Genomic DNA, 18,420 nt, shown 5'->3' on the forward strand with positions numbered 1-18,420 from the left:
TGGTGTGATAACCCTTTGCTTTAAAAAAAAAAAAAAAAAAAAAATAGTCTTAGGTAGAATTAGTACATTTTTATAAGGAAACGAGCTGAAATTTTACTGGGCATCTTGCAGAACCCACGGTTTTTCTGGAGACTTTGACTGTCGTACTTGCATCTTATTTTTGCATCATAATCCAGCAGCCATCATTGTTTTTTGTGTCTGAAAAGAGTCTCTTACCACTTACTATGCTGCTTTCTTTACTGACATACAAACATTTTTCTGTAACATTTAATTTTGTGCTGGAAAATGTCTGGGTTACACATGTAACCCTGTTCCCTGAGAAGGGAACGAGACACTGTGTGAGCTATATACATACATATTTTTTTATTTTTTTGCTGAAGATATTAAGGCTGATAACGTTTTTCATAGGTGCCGTTTTATAGTCACACGATACATGAAATTGCCATGTCACCTGACCAGGGCAGGCCTATAAATAGGTGTGATTTCACAAAGACTTCAGATAACGGTCACGCATGAGGGTGCTTCCCACAGCATGAAGCTCACGCAACGTTGAGTTCCCTATGAAAGGGAACTAATGTTTGGAAATTTAAAATGTTTTTGTTCTGACTCGATGATGTAGAAGTCATAAAATAAAAATCTATAACCAAGTTTAAAAAAAATAGGGTGCCTAAGACTTTTGCACAGTACTGTACTTCCTTCCATCCAATATTGCTTCATTTCATATGAGCAGTGGTAGCTCTATGTTTAAGGTTCTGGGTTACCGACCAGAAGGTCAGGGGTTCAAGCACCTAGAACCACCAAGATGCTTCTGTACTGGATGTAAAAATGGTTAACTGTACACTTTTAAAAAAAAAAAAAAAACACCTTCATGTATTTTACTTTGGTGTGTATATCTGTGCACATTACAGCGGCCTACTGCAGTACCCCTAACTCTCCAGTGAATGGCTCAGTGCACAGCCAGACAGGCACAAAACTGGGCAGTACATTGCGCTTCAGCTGTGACCAGGGCTTCCGCTTGGTTGGCCAGAGCAGTGCCACCTGCACCCGCACCCCACAAGGCATCTACCAGTGGAATGCTCCTGTACCCCTCTGCCAAGGTGGGTTAAAACTACTCACCCAGAACCATTTAGTCTTGATACCCAAGTTATTTATTTATATTTATTTAGACTTATTCTCCGTCTGTCTTAACTCCCTTGATGTTCATTCAGTGTTTAAATGTATCCAAAGTGTAGTTCTATTTCCCACATTGTGACTCACACTCACCTGCCTATGAATGAAGAAGCAATCAAAAGATAGTTCACCTTAGATTGCCACTGTAGTGATTTTGAATTAGATTTAGAGCACACACCTGTCTTTCTCTGAGAGAAATACAGAGAGAGGCAGGCAAAAATAGGCAGGGATAATTCTTCTTTTTTCCGCTTTACAACAGCAACTAGGAACAGCAGGTGCTTCAAATCTATATACAGGTGTAATCTCACTTTTGGATTAAACTCATCATTCTCCAACTGCTTCAAACGCCTGCTTGTACTGACAAGATGCTTTATAACCTGTGTGTGTACTGTGTGAGTGAGTGTGTGTCTGCATGTGACAAACAAACCCAGATACAATTCAGTACAGTTCAACACAATACAACTATTTTTCTCCCATAACTAGATTATTCCATTTTATTCTAAAATCAAACACTCAACATAAGCAAAAGACAACAAATATGCCAACCAATACGCAGAAATGTACTCAGTATAATAGGAAAAGTAAAATATAATTTAGCCTGATGCTCCTCAGAGTTTGTAACCTTTATTTGTAAAGCTCTATGTATAACATTAGAGCTAAATCCCCCAGAGAGACAAAACAGTTATTTTATTTATTTATTTAAATTTTCTCAGGGTATAATGAACATGTTTATAGAATAACAGAATTATTATTTATTTAATACTCAGTTCAATTCTGAGCCCGGATCACTGTCTGTGTGGAGTTTTGTGCATGTCTGCCCCATGTCCATATGGGTTCTCCAATTTCCTCCTTCCTCCCAAGAACCTGCCAGTAGGTGGATTGGCTGCTCTAAATTTTCCTAGGTGTGAATGAGTGTGACTGGGTCTGTATGTGTTCCATTGTAATAAACTGCTGTTCCATCCAGAATGTATTCCCGCTTAGCACCTAGTTTTCGCAGGATAGGCTATAGATCCACCACGGCCCTGACCATGATTAAGTGCTTATTGAAGATTAATTCATGTTAATTAATTAATTAGTAATGAATGGTCTAAATTGTATCTATAGGTGATCTAAAATCTAACTTTGGTAAGTATATACATACAATAACTGATGAGTAAACCATTATTAAAGAGGTTTTGTAAAACTCAATACACTGTGATCAAAACTTTTCGCCAGAACGGTGCAGAGTACTTTACTCTTTTCCGAATAACATCACACAGCCTATTATAAACTCAGCTGTCTACATTCTGATACTATTAGAGTTGGCTGCTCACTTTATCATCTTTGATCACATGCAGTGTGCAGGAGAACCATGATTGCTAGTGGGGACTGTATCAATATGTATCCGTCTCTCTCTCTCTTTCTCTCTCTCTCAGTGGTATCATGTGGAATGCCCATGGCTCCAGTGAATGGCAGTGTGGTTGGTCAGGATTTTACTCTTGGTTTAAGGGTCACATTCAGATGTAACCCAGGTTTCCGACTAGCCAACACCTTACCTGTATCAACTGTTTGTCAAGAGTCAGGGAGGTGGAGTCCTATGGAAACGCCACCCCGCTGCATACGTAAGCATAAAATTGACTGATGAAATGTCTGCAGTCCATCTATTATAAATATCAAAGTCTCATTTAATGTCTTAAAGCCAGAATTACAAAGCAGGCCTTTATATTTTACTAGTGACAGATGTTTAAAGTAAAGTTTGATGTGTGCCCTCCAGCTGTCACCTGCCCTGACATCGGCCACTCAGCAGTAGAGCATGGGAGATGGAGGCTTATCTATGGCATGCAGAATCAGTATGAGGCCATGATGATGCTCACCTGTGACCCTGGGTACTTCTACAAGGGTCAAAGGGTCATTCGTTGCCAGGCCAACAGCACCTGGGATTACCCTGAACCCAGACCTGCATGTGAAAGTGAGTGCATTTATTCTTCTGGGTTTGTAGTTGAGTGAAGTGTGTGTCTCAAAGATTCTGTGATGGTAATGATAAAAGATCAAAACTTCACCTATCTAAAAAAAATCTCAGCTATATCTTAGATAGCATTATACCGAATACATGAATATTTTCAATTTTGCCACATTGTAGGCCTACTACAACCGAATAACTTAGAAACAGGTAGGATTACTTTGTTAACGATCATGCGTCCTTGAATGTGGTAATGATGTATTGCTTGCACACACTAACACATTTGCTCTTTTTCGTCTAGTTATCTCTTGTGGAGACCTTGGAACTCCACCCAATGGAAATAAGATTGGTACTCTGACTGTATTCGGAGCAACAGCCATTTTCTCCTGTAACACAGGCTACACTCTAGTGGGCTCCAGGGTGAGAGAATGCATGGCCAATGGCTTGTGGAGTGGATCCGAGGTCCAATGTCTTGGTAAGGCAATGATGTTTTATCAAGCAACCATTTTCATACTTTGAAACTAGGTTGTATTGCTAAATTATGTGGCTTTCAAAGTCATCTCTTTTTTTTATGCACTTGTTTCTCTCCTCAGCTGGGCACTGTGGCTCTCCTGACCCCATAGTTAATGGGCAGATAATTGGTGAGAACTATAATTACAGGGGCAGCGTGGTTTACCAGTGTAACCCTGGGTTCAGACTCATTGGCGTTTCAGTTCGGATATGTGAGCAAGATCACCGCTGGTCTGGAAAACCACCTGTTTGTGTCCGTAAGTGCTGCTTTAATAATACAAATGTAATAAATGTATCACAGGTTTAATAATATGTTTGATCAACAGTGTGACTTGTCCATACCAAATGTTAACACACAGGACACAGTAGTAACAGTAACAAGGACACAAGACTTAGCACTGATGCAAAACTTCACAACTTTTATTACAAACAAAGGAAAAAGATTTGTAGAAACCATAAAGTTTTTATGAAACTATTTATTATTATTATTATTATTATTATTATTAACCCACAGGTTTTTATTCTGGTATTTTGTAGCTATCACATGTGGACATCCAGGAAATCCTGCCAATGGTGTGACCCAGGGAACACACTTCAACCTCAATGACATAGTTCGCTTTGCCTGCAGTACTGGCTATGTTTTACAGGGAGCCGTTAATTCTCATTGCCAATCCAATGGGCAGTGGAGCAACTCCCTGCCCAGATGTAGAAGTGAGTACTAAAAATATATTTAACCTCATAAAGTCTAATCTTATTATTTACTCATTCATCTTAAAACATTATTTAGTAACTACTATGAATCATTCAACTATAGTAAACTATTAGAAAAGGTATGTATTTACAATAGTGAGGAAAGTCTGGATCGGACGGTGGATCCTGGGAGTTTAATGGGTTTCTTTTCTGCATTACACTCTTAGAAAAGTGGGTTCTTTGGATGGCTAAGGATTCTAGCTTTCTAAAAACAGCCTACTTTGAATCTTTGCTGAAAAGAACACCTTCTGTTATAGGTACTCCATAAGACCTTTAGGCTGCTAGAAGAAAACTGTCTTTCATCATGTAGTGTTGCCACCACATAACTCCAGGGTCCCCAGTCCTGAGCTCAGGTTACTCTCTGTGTGGAATTTTGCATGTTCTCAATGCATTTGTTTGGGTTTCCTCTGGGTTCTCCAGTTTCCTCCCACTGTCCAAAAATATGCGGATAAGTGGTTTGGTGGTGCTAATATTATCCCTAGATGCAAATGAGTGTGTGTGTGTGTGTGTGTGTGTGTGTGTGTGTGTGTGTGTGAATGGTACCTGGTACCTTGCAATGAATTGATGTTCTCCCACCTCACACCCAGTATTCCTGGGATAGGCTCTGGATCCACTCCGACCCTGACCACGATAAAGTGGTTACCGACAATGAATGAATGAAAATACCACCTTATATTGGGTTACATATTTTAATCAACTTAATTTCTAATGGTTATAATAAGAACTATGCTTCTATGCTTTCTGGAACTTTTTGCATATACAGAACACTTTTAGTATCACTAATTTGCTGTTTCGGTGTCATACCAACTGAAAAGATCAAGGTGTTTATTTAGAAATAAGGCATGAGCATAAGTCAACAGTCCAGTCATAGCTCAGAGACACGTTTCCATAAGATTAAAAAAGGATACAGATGTTTTTTTTTTACTTGTTGGCCAGAATAGGCAGTAAGGTGTGCGTGTGCGTGCGTGCGTGTGTGCGTTTGTGTGTGCGTTTGTGTGTGTGTGTGGTGTGTACATGCTTGCTATCACTATGACAACTGCAACTCAGTTTGTTACTTTAAATGAGCTCCACTGAGGATTGTGTAACTTGATAAAATAGAAGAAAACTTGCCACGAAATAAAAGTAACAGGTAAATCCAGGAGAAACTAATATAGAAAACTAAAAGCAAAGTCAAGGTTTGTGATTTAGTGTATGATGTGGTCGCCTAAGCTGAGCCAGTCTGAGCTGGGTTAGTTCACAGCTGGACCTGTAACTATTTTGGATTTGCATATGATTCTGTCTCTGTGTACTTACTAAAATGGTATCATCTTTGAGACAATAGCTGCGTCTCAAAGGGCATACCGCACATACTTTCAGTGTTCATTATGGTTATGTCTGGATGATGGTACTGTTGACGCTTGCATTCACAGTCTGAGCTGTGTTGTGGAAGGGGCTAGAAAAAAAAAAGAAAAGAAAAAAACAATTTTAATGGAAAATGAAGATGACCTTAAGAGCTATTTTAGTCTTGTTGATAAGGAATTACTTGTGCACTGCTGGAGAGTTCCCTAATTTTCTGACATTATCTTGAGTGGGTGGGTTTTACAGCGATTGGACCCTACTGGCTACTGGGGTTTAGAGAGACAGCTAAATCATCTGGGTTTTATCTTAGACATCACTTCCATACAAGTACATAATATATTCATAGTATAATAGTAGTATAGAATAGTACAGAATAAATTCATAGTAATCAATTTAAGATGCAACTAATTTTGTTTGAGATTATGTGGACTTAAGTGGAGGTACCTCCTCTATTTTTGGGCCACCCGCCTATGAGGTAAATAGCCAGACTGTCTCTCTATCTGTCTATCTATCTGTCGGTCTGTACCTGTTTTATTAAAGCAACAGGCTGAATCTCAGCACAGCTCAGAGACAGGTCGTGTCCTAATGCTGATTGAGAGACACTGAGCCACAGTCACTGATGGCTCCTGACATATTAAATGACTTGACCTATCAAAAATGAGGAGCAGTGCTATCATTGAAGCAACTTTAGAAATCTGAAGATTTAATTAAAAAAAAGAGGTCGTCATCCAGGCTTTTTCTGTTGAGTGTTGAGGATTTAGAAATTTTTGATGCTTTTATGCATGTTAGGGTGGATGCTACATAACTAAGTTCAAAACTATTGCCCTTGCTATAATACCTACACTGTCATAACATCACTGTTTGAGCCTGTATGATGGATTGGGGAGCTGTTGAGAGATGCTAATAAAAAAATACAGATGTATAAGAGGATTAGCACTTTTGTTGTTTGTTTCATCAGATTTATCCTATTAATTATAAGCTTTAAAGTTGTTTTTCCTCTCTCCCCTTCATCGCATTATGTGTGAATGTGTATGTGTGTTTACTCTGGCTGAGGGAACTTAAAGTGGTTTGGTGTTCTGAACCCTTCTCTCTTCTGTCATGTCCTGTCATTAGCATTGAGAGCAGTAGAATCACAGCTAATGGGCGAAGAGAAGCTTGCATGGAATGGCACAAGCTGCATCAATAATTCAGAGAGCCCCTCATAGCCCTGCTAATCAGCACCAATTTGTGTCAGCCCAAGCCACTGCCATCTTCAAAATGGCCTCTTAAATCCACACTGATAAGTCTACAGCCACCCCGGAAAAATGATCCATCTCTCTCACCAAATGGCCAGTGGCCAGGGGCTGAAATGATTCTAATATCCAATTGTGCTCAGGAACAGATAAATTGGATGTCTTTTAACACTTAATTGTCATTCTCTCTTTCCCTCTCTGTCTAATTCTGTCTGTGTTGGCATCATAGACCTTGATCAGCATAAGCTAATGGAAAATGTGAACAGATTTCCATTTGTGCATTATGATCATATTTTAAATTGCAAGTGACCATGCACTAGGTAAAGAACATTCTTTTAAAATTGATGATGATTTTCCGAATTCTGTTTCTTCTTCAGTAATAGACTCATGAAAACAGGATTAGATGTGTGTCAAACAGAGAAAAGGATGATTTGAAATGGTAAGGTGACCTTATGATTACAATGAGCTTCCTTTTGTTTACACTATTCACTATATTAGTCTTGTTGAAAAGGAATTGCTTGTGAGCTGCCAGCTTTACTGTTCACGGACAGGTTTTTTTTTCTTTATTTTGCTGGAGATTACACTTTTTGAAACGATCTTGAGTGGGTGGGTTTTAAAGGGTTTGGACCCTACTAGCTACTGAAGTTTGAAGGGACGACTCAGTCATAGCAGACTGTTTGTGCTATAGTGTTTTATAGACTTATTGCATATATGAAGCTATATGTACATTAGCATTGTGTCTAGCCAAAGCATTATCATAAACAAATACTAGTAGGTAGGGTGACCAGGTGTATCATTTTTTGAGGCCTACAGTAGCAATCCTGTAAGTAGTTTAAGGATTATATAGGATTATCCAGGATTTCCCCCAACCCTATGAGAATGGTATCTAGGAAATGCTGCTGTAATCATAAAGACTGTCCAGTACTCATCCAGTATTCTTAGTCACAGTAAGCTCATACAGAATATCCATCACCTGGAGGGGAATTTTTCCTTGCCACTATCCTTTCCTTGCCTCTGGCTAGGTCATTATGGATCTTAATCTACATCCGGATTTCACAAAACAAATAAAAGTGAAATGAATTAAATTGAATTAATGCGAATGTGTGTGTTCCCTTTCATTCCGTGTTATAAAAATGAAAAATGTGTCTCTATTTTACAGTTTATCTATAAAACAGAATTCCCAGTCTGTTTAATTGTGGTTTACATGACGGCCTATGTATTACAGCAGTTATCTTTTTTCATAATAATAAAAGAACATCTGTCAAACATAACTCATTAATATTCTTGTTTATATGTTAATCATATGGTTTTAGTTATCACGTCACACAGGTTCAAGAGTCTAGAGCCAAACTAATGGAGCATACTGTAAATTATAGTAGCAAACAAGCCACTATGCTTATGGAAACTTAAAAAAAAAAAAAAAAAGAAAGAAGAAGAAAAAAAGAAAGTTCATTGGGTCTTGATGAGTTGGCCTGATTAAGCAATGTAGTGGAAATGCATTATCACAGAGGGATGCATAATAGGTAGAAATATTCCAGTCAGCTGTATGAGCCTACAAATATATGAGTTGGGTATATTGAAATACGTGCAAATTCACTTAGACGTCCTACATTTATTTCATTGTGTATGTTCATGGCACAACCTGTCATTTGCCTTGTGAATTACACACCGAGTGACTTAATGGAAATAAATATTCCTACTCCTGCTATGCATCTCATGATTTGTGGGTGAACTTGTGAAAGTAGCTAAAAGTAGTGAACAAATCACCCGGCTGTGGGATGAGGTTGAGTGGCGCAGGTGCTAGCCTGAAAAACCCCAGTAAGCTGGTTACCTGCTCAGCAGAAGGGCATATTCCTATAAAAGGGCCCCATCTGTCTCTATTCTCTCACGTCTCCATCATCATGTCAATGCGGTAGAAATGACGCGAGTGCCCCCTCACCCATGTGCAACTGCAGGACGAATGGCTTGTTGACAATATCTGTCATGCATTTTAATGGCAGCTGCACTGCCGGGGCTTGTTTTTCTCCCTGCTCTTCCTCATCCTCCGCAGTGTCAGCTTCTTATGCCAGATTGATTATGACATGGGATCCAATGCCATCTGATGTGGCACAGTTGGTATCAGAAAGTGGGGGCTCTTGGGACGGATGGGTGCACAGGGCACGGATTAATTAGGGAGAAGCACACAGCTAATTCCTTCCTCTAGTTCTCTATTTCACTCAAGTGCACTCCTCTTGCTCACTATCTCTCCTCGCTTGACTCAGAGCTAACAGATGCTAATCTCTCATGGGTTTGCCTCTCCTCCATTTCGCCAGGCCTCTATCTATCACTCTCTCTATCCTGCATATGGATTTAAAATTTTCACTTTTTAGAATGTAGTGACAAATTTTCAGGAAAACTTTGCTGAAGTAGTTATTTGTGCACATGTGGATGTAGGTTTGCATTTCTGTTTGCTACTCTGTCTTTGTTTTTTTATTTATTGAATCAGTTTATTGAAGCCATATTAGATATACAGCAAACAAAATATGTGTTTGCATATGTGTATAAAGGAAGTCAAGGTAAATTACAGTATTAGTCAAGGTCTTTATTTAATTACTTTTTTCTCCCAATTGGATCATTTTGCAATTCCAACCTTTAGCTAGTTCTCCTCCATCATATGACAGCTACAGGAACTAGAGAGGATGAAAGCTAGCATGTGCACGTGAAGCCACACATGAAGCAAGCCATGGCATCTTTTCCTCATGCTGTGTCACAGCGCAGCTGAGCATGTCCGGAGAAATGCAATAACTCCTCTCTTCCACATACATGAGCTCAGAGAAGCCCACGATTGGTTAGTCTTGCTCTGATTGACAGGAAAGAGAGTGATGCCATTCCTCACACCCAGAAAACATGGCCAATTTTCTCTCTTGGACTCCTGGCCACAGATGGCTGTCACATCATCAGGATTTGTGATCTTGTGATGTCAGAGCAAATGCTTTTTTCAGTTGTGCCACTTGTGAACCCATAATTTGTGTATTTTTGTGCTAGCATATGCGCGTACATGCTTTAGGGTTTTATTTCATCATATATTATCTTACAGTAATTCTTATTTCTATCTATATCCTCTCAGTACATGCTGTTATTAAAAAATAATCTTCTTTTTTCTCATATTCCTATTTTTCTCCTTAGTTGTGAACTGCACAGAGCCTGGGCATGTGGAGAACAGTGTGAGACAGGTCTTGCCCAGCGGGCCTCATCGCTACAGCTTCCAGACTACAGCCTCTTACACATGCAATCCAGGATACTACCTGCTGGGCACCAGCACTCTGACATGCCAGGGCGATGGCACCTGGGATCGATCACTACCCAAGTGTCTCTGTGAGCTTCTTGCTTGTCTTTTTGCAATATTTGATTTTTGACTGCATTAACCAATGCTATGATAGCTTTAGGACTGCAATTGCCGCAAACCATTTTGCACTCAAGTCTCTAACTTATCCACTGTTCACTGGTAAACAAAACAGACCTCATGTAAAAACTATACTGAATTTCCTGGTTACACAACAGCACTACTTGATCATGTAGTATTAGCAGATTTATAGAAGGGATTTATTTATAATTGCACTAACTATGCGCTAACATCTGGTGTCGCCCAGATGAAGATGGGCTCTCTTTTGGGTCTGGTTCCTCTCAAGGTTTCTTCATCATATCGTCTCAGGGAGTTTTTCCTTGCCTCTGTTGCCTCTGGGATGTTCATTAAGGATAAATTCATACATTTAAAATCTATATTCTGAATTTACATATTTCTGTAAATTTGCTTTGGGACAATGTCCATTGTTAAAAGCGCTATACAAGTAAAACTGAATTGAATTGAACCTATTATTAGTTTTAGCAAAAGAATGAAATAGTAATCTTTATTTTTAAATATTTCAAGAAAAGTTTTACTTATCTTAAAATATTAAAACAAAGTATTTGTACTGAGGCACATTAAAGAATCAATCTACAATCATTAAAGAATTGACTGTAAATGTGTGACAATTACTATAATTCATGAAAAGTGTACTTAACAACAAAAAAGACCAAGGTTGGTCTATGGTTTTTAAAAACAACTATCTGAAACAAGCTCTCTGAAAGATATAGAGGACGCATAAGAAGACCTTACACTGTCTGAGTGACCCCTTGGAGTGACAGTACACATGCATAAGCTAAGCGCAGTGCTTGGGACAGGCTATACTGCTTCAGGAGATGAGGAAGATATTCTGTACCTAAATCATTCAGAGTTTTAAACGTCATGAGCAGGACTTTGTAGTCAATGTAGAACCTAAAAGAAAGCCATTGAAGAGCTTGAATAAGGACATAATGTGATCTAACTTTCTTTTCTTGGTAAGGATGCATGCTGCTACATTCTGAACCAGCTCAAACATCATTAAAGAGGCAGCATGAGATATGGCAACATGTTATCATTATGTTTTGTAGCTATAAATCTGTAAGGTCTGCACAGTTCTTCATGATATGGTAACAATGCATCACAGTTCTCAATGTATTCCTGTTTTAAAAAATCTTATATATCAAATATATATGTATGTATGTATGTATGTATGTATGTATGTATGTATGTATATGCCAGAAGCACTATTATGTTAATGGTGACAGCACTTAGAAATTTGCATGACTGAACAAATACCAAAGTTACAGTTAGCTTTAGGTGCAGGGATTGTGCCAGATTGTCCTCCCTCGCTTGCATTCATCAGAATTTCTCATGAGATCAAGCTGATGGTACAAATATACCAGAATTTGTTTAATGCTATTATGTGAGAGCAGTATGTACCAGCTATGACAATTGTCTAAATTCATCCTTTTGCCTTGTGCTCTGTTTCTCTTCCTCATGCCTCTGCTCCAGTGGTGCTGTGTGATCATCCCAGCATGCCTCCTTACGCACAGATCTCAGGGGAAAGGAGAACGGTGGGCTCAGTGATCCGCTACAGCTGCATGGGCCAGCGTGCCATTGTAGGCAACACCACCCGTGTGTGCCAGCTGAATGGCCAGTGGAGTGGCTCTCCGCCACACTGTACTGGTAGCTTATTATGCTTTTTAACCATCCATCCATCCATCCATCCATCTATTTTCCAACCACTTATCCTACACAGGGTCACAGGGGAGCCTGGATCCTATCCCATGGAACTCGGGGCACAATCGCACACACCTTCGCACACCCATTCACACACTATGGACAATTTGGAAATGTCAGTCAGCCTACAATGCACGCAGGTAGGAAACAAGAGTACCCAGAGGGTACTCTGAAGCATGGGGAGAACATGCAAACTCAGTGCATACAGGGCAGAGGCAGGACATGAACCCACAACCCTGGAGGTGCAAGGCAAATGTGCTAATCCACTAATCCACACTGCCCCCGCTTTTTAACTTTTTAAAATATGAGACCATTTTCTTAGGATTTCAACAACTTATTTCCTAAGATGATTTAAACTTCAGTAGTATTATAAGTCCAGAAAATTGTCTGTGTGAGATCGAGCATGAATCAGTGGCCATGGTGCTCCAGTGGCTGAGCACACCATCCCTCTATAACCTATTTTAATCTCCTCCTATCAGCCTCTGCTACATGAACCCCCCCCACACGCCTGTCAGCTTATGAGCTGTCCTTCTTCACTATAACACCATGGTCCCCACACAGCTTTAAGAGTAGTCTCATCCTGTGCAGTAAAACCAGCCTGACAGGTTAATGTCACAATTCATGACATTCATATTTCTCAAAAATTGCGGCTTTGCCACTTTTTGCTCCCAGGGATCGCATTGGCCGTTTTACTACAGAATTTCAGCACTAAGGAAATGAGAAATATACATGTCCAGAAAATATTTACTCAATTTTCTCAATAGCATTTGTGGCTTTTTGTGAAGCAGAACCAGGTGGACAGATGAGGGACTCATGATCATTTGTAAATGCCTCAGCAGAGAGCAGTTTATATGATGAACAGATGAGTGGAAGCTAATTTCCTTTCCACATCAGGTTCTTGTACAAAGTCTGTTATAATGCCAGATGTATCTTATATTCTTCTTAATTCTCATCACATCAGCATGACTCAGAAAATTGAACCCCTCACTGCAGAACATAAAGTTCAAGGAGTGGGGTCAGACCTGATCCAGCTCCTCCTACCCGGGTTGAGTCAAACCAAAAATCTCAGTGTGTTTCAGGCTGAATAAGTGTGTTGTTCTGTGTGGGTGAGTGTTTTGTGGGTTACAGTTAGGGGTTAGGGGTATAGGAAGTGTTGGATCAGATCCAACTCCACCCCTGGACTTTTGGTTTTGCAGGAAATATAAATGAAGAAGACATGGGTAAAGAAACTGAAGAAGAATGAAAAGTAGTCTATGTGTGCAGTTTAATGAACATTTTTACTGTGGTATACTTATGATTGCTGATAGTTTTTTGCACATCTGCTGGCTTCAAGCTGAATTTGTTGTTGTAGCTGTGAAATGACATCATAAAAACAACACCATGAATGGCTTTGAAATATCTACCAAAACAAGACAACATTTTTGGCTAATTATCTTGTTCAGATAAAGATGGTATAGTATTCGTGTGTGCGTGTGTGTGTGTGTGTGTTCATTTAAAGTGTAATGACATAAGTAAATTTGTGTTAAATTGTGTCTCTTTGCAGGTGATTCTGGGGGCAGATGCGGTGACCCTGGCGTGCCAGTGCATGGTATTCGTCTGGGAGAGCAGTTCTCTGTGGAAAGTGTGGTGCGCTTCAGCTGTGAGCCAGGTTATGTGCTTCGTGGTTCTTTAGAGCGGACCTGCCTGGCCAATGGCACCTGGCTGGGCACGCAGCCTGAGTGCCAGGGTAAGTGTATTGAAAATTGATCTGACATTAAACATGCTATGCAGATGCAGGGATGTTTTCCATCATACCCTAAAAAAGGAAGGAGGAATGGATGGAACAGGAGAGGATCTTTTATTCCCCCATATTATTCACTAAACCTCAGAAGGTTTAATATAGTCTTTTACTGGAGAAGCATCACTCAGGTGTACACGTTTCACACTCCTGCTATTTGCTTGACGTATTTATGCCCTTTTCCCTCAGCAAACTGCATGCTGCAGTGTGAATCCCAATGTGTGTCATAGAAGCCCTTGTTCCCTGTATATCCCAGTCCTTCTCTCTCTCTCTCTCTCTCTTCTCCATCTGTGATTATTTCTTTCTCCCCAGTTCATTCTCTTGCTGCATTGCCTACCATTTCTCTCACCTCTGTCTGCTTTAACTATGTCCTTTATTCAAAAGAATGGCAAAGAGCATCTCTTGAAAATTCATTATTTTTAAAATATCTTACAAACTGTATGCTTCACTGCCTCTTTTTTTAAAGGTATTTTTATAGGCCTGTGTGTACACACAAATGTGCTCAAGCATAGTTTGATTTGACTCTCAGGCCATTTAATCCTCAGCAATGTGTGAAAGTCTAACAATAATGGCAGTTCAGGAATGGATTTGCATCATGATCACGTTTAAAAGGACCAATTACTAACAGCCTAAGCTTTCATTCATACCTTTACACAGGAAATTTGACACAAATTAATATTGCTCTTTAAAGACCACACTGAGTTCAATGAGATGCAGTCATCTTGCGAAGTGCCATGTGAAAGATGACTACTTATTATGGAACTAGATTGCAGATGTGAAAAATAGTTTGAGTTTAAATTGGCCTGAAATTGCATTTGATGTTCAGCCAACTCCAAAATTATTGGCACCCCTTTAAAAAATGACCAAACTGTTTTGAAAATCATTAACGCTTCATTTTAAAAGGATAATGCTTTCTGTTATGTGGCCAAAAATGTATTTATAAATTTGGGTGCCAATATTTTTTAAATCAGGATTTTTTATGAAACATGTGCACTTGTTAAGAATTTTATTTTGTTATTATATTGTGTTTATATAAAACTATACAGTCCACAGTTCAAAAATCACCCATAGTATGATATAAATTTCATATAACTTATTCTTGGGTGCTTGTTTTCATAAAGGGTGCGAATAATTCTGGAGTTGACTGTATCACTGAAATAGAGAGCTCTCTTTCTGTTATGTGCTCAGTAATTTTCCATTACCATGAATGTATGGCCACTGAAACGAGTCAACCTCAGACAGGAGGGGGTCCTGCTTGTTCCTTGATTTTATAGTAAAACTTGGTATGGTTTAAAATCCAAATGAATGAAGAGCTATTAAGACAGGGCAGAGGTTGCTGCACAGGTTTAGCAGGTTAGGACCCTACAGAAGATCTGCCAGTTTTAATCACAGTTAGGGCACTAGGGGTGTTGACTCATTACCGGAGTCTGTGCCCTTTCTTTCACCTATGCCACTGTGCCCTTGAGCAAGGCTTTTAAACCCAACATGGCCACCTTATTTGCCATCCTTATTCTTCTAGTCCAACAGCCTAGAAAACATCTCTCTCTCTCTCGCTCTCTCTATCTATCTCTCTCTCTCTCTCTCTCTCTCTCTCGCTCTCTCTCTCTGTCTGTCTCAGTTGTGTCTTGTGGTAATCCCGGCACTCCTCGGAACGCTTTGATCCAGTTCCATGATGGGCTGATCTTCTCCCGCTCCATTACATATGCATGCAGAGAGGGTTACTATTCCACTGGCCTGCTCACACGCCACTGCACCGTCAACGGAACATGGACTGGAGACATGCCTGAGTGTACAGGTACCATCTCCGTAACAGTAACACCACGCTAACGACCTCTATCTTCATCACAACCACCTGTAAACCTTATGTTCCCCTGGAGTCCAAATAACCCATTTTCATTTGTTTATTAAAACTGGAGCAATCCTAAATTATTTTTTCAGCATGTGTGCTTGGCTTGGTTTAACTAAAGAACATTTTAAAAAATACCCTTGTATCCTGAAAGGTTCTATCTGACTTTTTTCTATAAATAAATAAATGAGTTAATGTGGATAGGGTTGCTGCCTCACAGCTCCAGGGTCTCCAAGTTTGTCTGTGAAGACCTTCTGTGCAGGTTTTCTGGGTGGGGTTCCTCTGTGTTCTCCAATTTCAGCAACCCTGACCAGGATAAAGTAGTTACTGAAGATGAAAGATGATGAATTAGTTAATGTTATAGATATGTTACACCAAATTATTGGTTAAAGTTAAAAAGTCATATCCTTATTTAACCTACTGAAGGTTAAATCTGAATACTCGGTATCTTTAAATCACAAAACTGTCAGACTTGTCAGATGGAACCTCATCATTCTAAGGTCTCATTTTTAAAAAATTATATTAAATGTTAATATGTTCAGGTAACAATCAATAGGAGATTTCATTGCTACTTGTACATGTTTGAGTACAAGACATTGTTCTGTATTGTGCCAGCCCTGGACAAGAGCCACTCAGATTAACCTACATTGACTGTGTTGAAGGGACCGAGTATAGCCCTGTCCATCCTCTTAGCATTAGCTTACATGCATCCAGTAGGCTTGCTTATGAAACACAATGGAGACAAAGCTAATGGAGGTCACATGCAGCCATTATGTCTGCTGGCACTATGCTTTCACTTTTTTCAGAGGTGGCTGCTGACTAAAGCAAATACTGTCTAAATCGCTGACACTTCACAAAACAATGGAGCCTTTGCTTGAGATAATGTCAAATGAAACGTATTTCTAAAGAAATTCATTAATTAAGAGGTAATGCAAATGTGTGTTTTATATTGATATAATTGATTACAAGAAAAATCAGGTCTATTCTATTATATGACTACTTATTCATACAATAGGTAGAAATCTACTCAGTAGAAAGAGTTCATTTTAATCCTAAACACAAAATGGAGAAGTATGTGAATGTAATTGTGTAAGTCTCTAATTGTACTCTTTGTTGTAACACCATCATTCTCTGCCTCTTCATATCCAGTTATTAACTGCGGAGACCCAGGGGTGCCAGCAAATGGTCTGCGACAAGGCAATGACTTCACATATGGTAGCACTGTTAGCTTCCAGTGTTCCCCAGGCTTCACCATGGACGCTGACCGTGCCTCCACACTCATCTGCACAAAGGATCGCACTTGGAATGGCACCAAGCCTGTGTGTAGAGGTACAGTTCAGATTGGAGGCTGGAGATTATTGTACTGTGCTGAAAACCTTCCATGGCTACTTTTGTCTTAGGGGGAAATTTGTGCATTATAGGTGATATAGATGAACAATGCAAGATCTAAAGTCTCAGTTCACTATCAATAGCTGTAAGAACTGTAATTTTTTCATCAGTCAGAAAAGGAGTTTCGGCAAGTTACAGTTCTCTCACAATCTGAAAGCAGTCATGATGATGAATAATAACACTGACTGTATTAATTAAAGACAAAGTTCACCCTGAAGCACATTCAATGTTCATATTGAAATATTGACATACTTTTTTGTTGATTAGTGCTGTATTTGTATTGTTCCTGTGAGAAGTTAGTAGCTACACCGAGCAGCCATAACATTAAAACCACCTGCCTGATATTGTGTAGGTCCCCCTTGTAGACTCCATAAGACCTCTGAAGGTGTGCTGTGGTATCTGGCACCAAGACATTAGCAGCAGATCCTTCAAGTCCTGTAAGTTGTGAGGTGGGGCCTCCATGGATCAGACTTGTTTGTCCAGCACATCCCACAGATGCTCGGTCGGATTGAGATCTGGGGAATTTGGAGGCCAAGTCAACATGTTGTCAGGTTCCTCAAACTATTCCTGAGCAATTTTTTGTAGTATGGCAGGGCGCATTATCCTGCTGAAAGAGGCCACCGCCATTAGGGAATACCGTTACCATGAAGGGGAGTACTTGTTCCGCAGCAATGTTTAAGTAGGTGATTTGTGTCAAAGTAACATCCACATGAATGCCAGGAACCAAGGTTTCCCAGCAGAACATGACCCTAAGCATCACACTGCCACACTGGCTTGCCTTCTTCCCATAGTGCATCGTGGTGCCATCTCTTCCCCAAGTAAGTAACACTCTGTGGTCCAGTTCTGATGCTCACATGCACTTTCGCCGGGTGACGGGTCAGCATGGGCACTCTGACCAGTCTGCGACTATGCAGCCCTGTGCTCAGAAGCTGTGATGCACTGTGTATTCTAACACCTTTCTATCATAACCAGCATTGACCTTTTCAGCAATTTATTGATACAGCTCTTCTTTGGGATTGAACCAGACAGGCTAGCCTTTACTCCCCACATGCATCAATGAGCCTTGGGCACCCATGACCCTGTCGCTGGTCCACTGGTTGTCCTTCCTTGGACCACTTTTAGCAAGTACTAACCACTGCGTACTGGGAACATCCCACAAAGCCTGCTGTTTTGGAGATGCTCTGACCCAGTTGTCTAGTCATCGTAGTTTGGCCCTCGTCACAGTCGTTCAGATCCTTATGCTTGCTCATTTTTCCTGCTTCCAACACATCAACTTCAAGAACTGGTTGTTCACTTGCTGCCTAATATATTGCACCTCTTGGCAGGTGCCACTGTAATGAGATAATCAACGTTATTCACTTCACCTGT

At 39.9% G+C, this 18,420-nt stretch overlaps 1 protein-coding gene across 1 annotated transcript in view; it reads left to right on the forward strand.

Annotated features, from left to right (window-relative positions):
• csmd2 (CUB and Sushi multiple domains 2) overlaps nt 1–18,420 on the forward strand; it is a 362,365-nt gene that overhangs the window by 324,418 nt on the left and 19,527 nt on the right. Inside the window, exons 49-59 of the mRNA XM_053612473.1 lie at nt 909–1,097; nt 2,586–2,771; nt 2,924–3,118; nt 3,411–3,584; nt 3,703–3,876; nt 4,157–4,330; nt 10,105–10,293; nt 11,813–11,986; nt 13,584–13,766; nt 15,436–15,612; nt 16,813–16,992. Coding sequence (XP_053468448.1) covers nt 909–1,097; nt 2,586–2,771; nt 2,924–3,118; nt 3,411–3,584; nt 3,703–3,876; nt 4,157–4,330; nt 10,105–10,293; nt 11,813–11,986; nt 13,584–13,766; nt 15,436–15,612; nt 16,813–16,992 — 1,995 coding nt within the window. The remainder of the gene's footprint in view (nt 1–908; nt 1,098–2,585; nt 2,772–2,923; nt 3,119–3,410; nt 3,585–3,702; nt 3,877–4,156; nt 4,331–10,104; nt 10,294–11,812; nt 11,987–13,583; nt 13,767–15,435; nt 15,613–16,812; nt 16,993–18,420) is intronic.

The sequence above is a fragment of the Ictalurus furcatus genome, chromosome 24 (assembly GCF_023375685.1).
Source record: "Ictalurus furcatus strain D&B chromosome 24, Billie_1.0, whole genome shotgun sequence".
NCBI classification, from domain to species: Eukaryota; Metazoa; Chordata; class Actinopteri; order Siluriformes; family Ictaluridae; genus Ictalurus; species Ictalurus furcatus.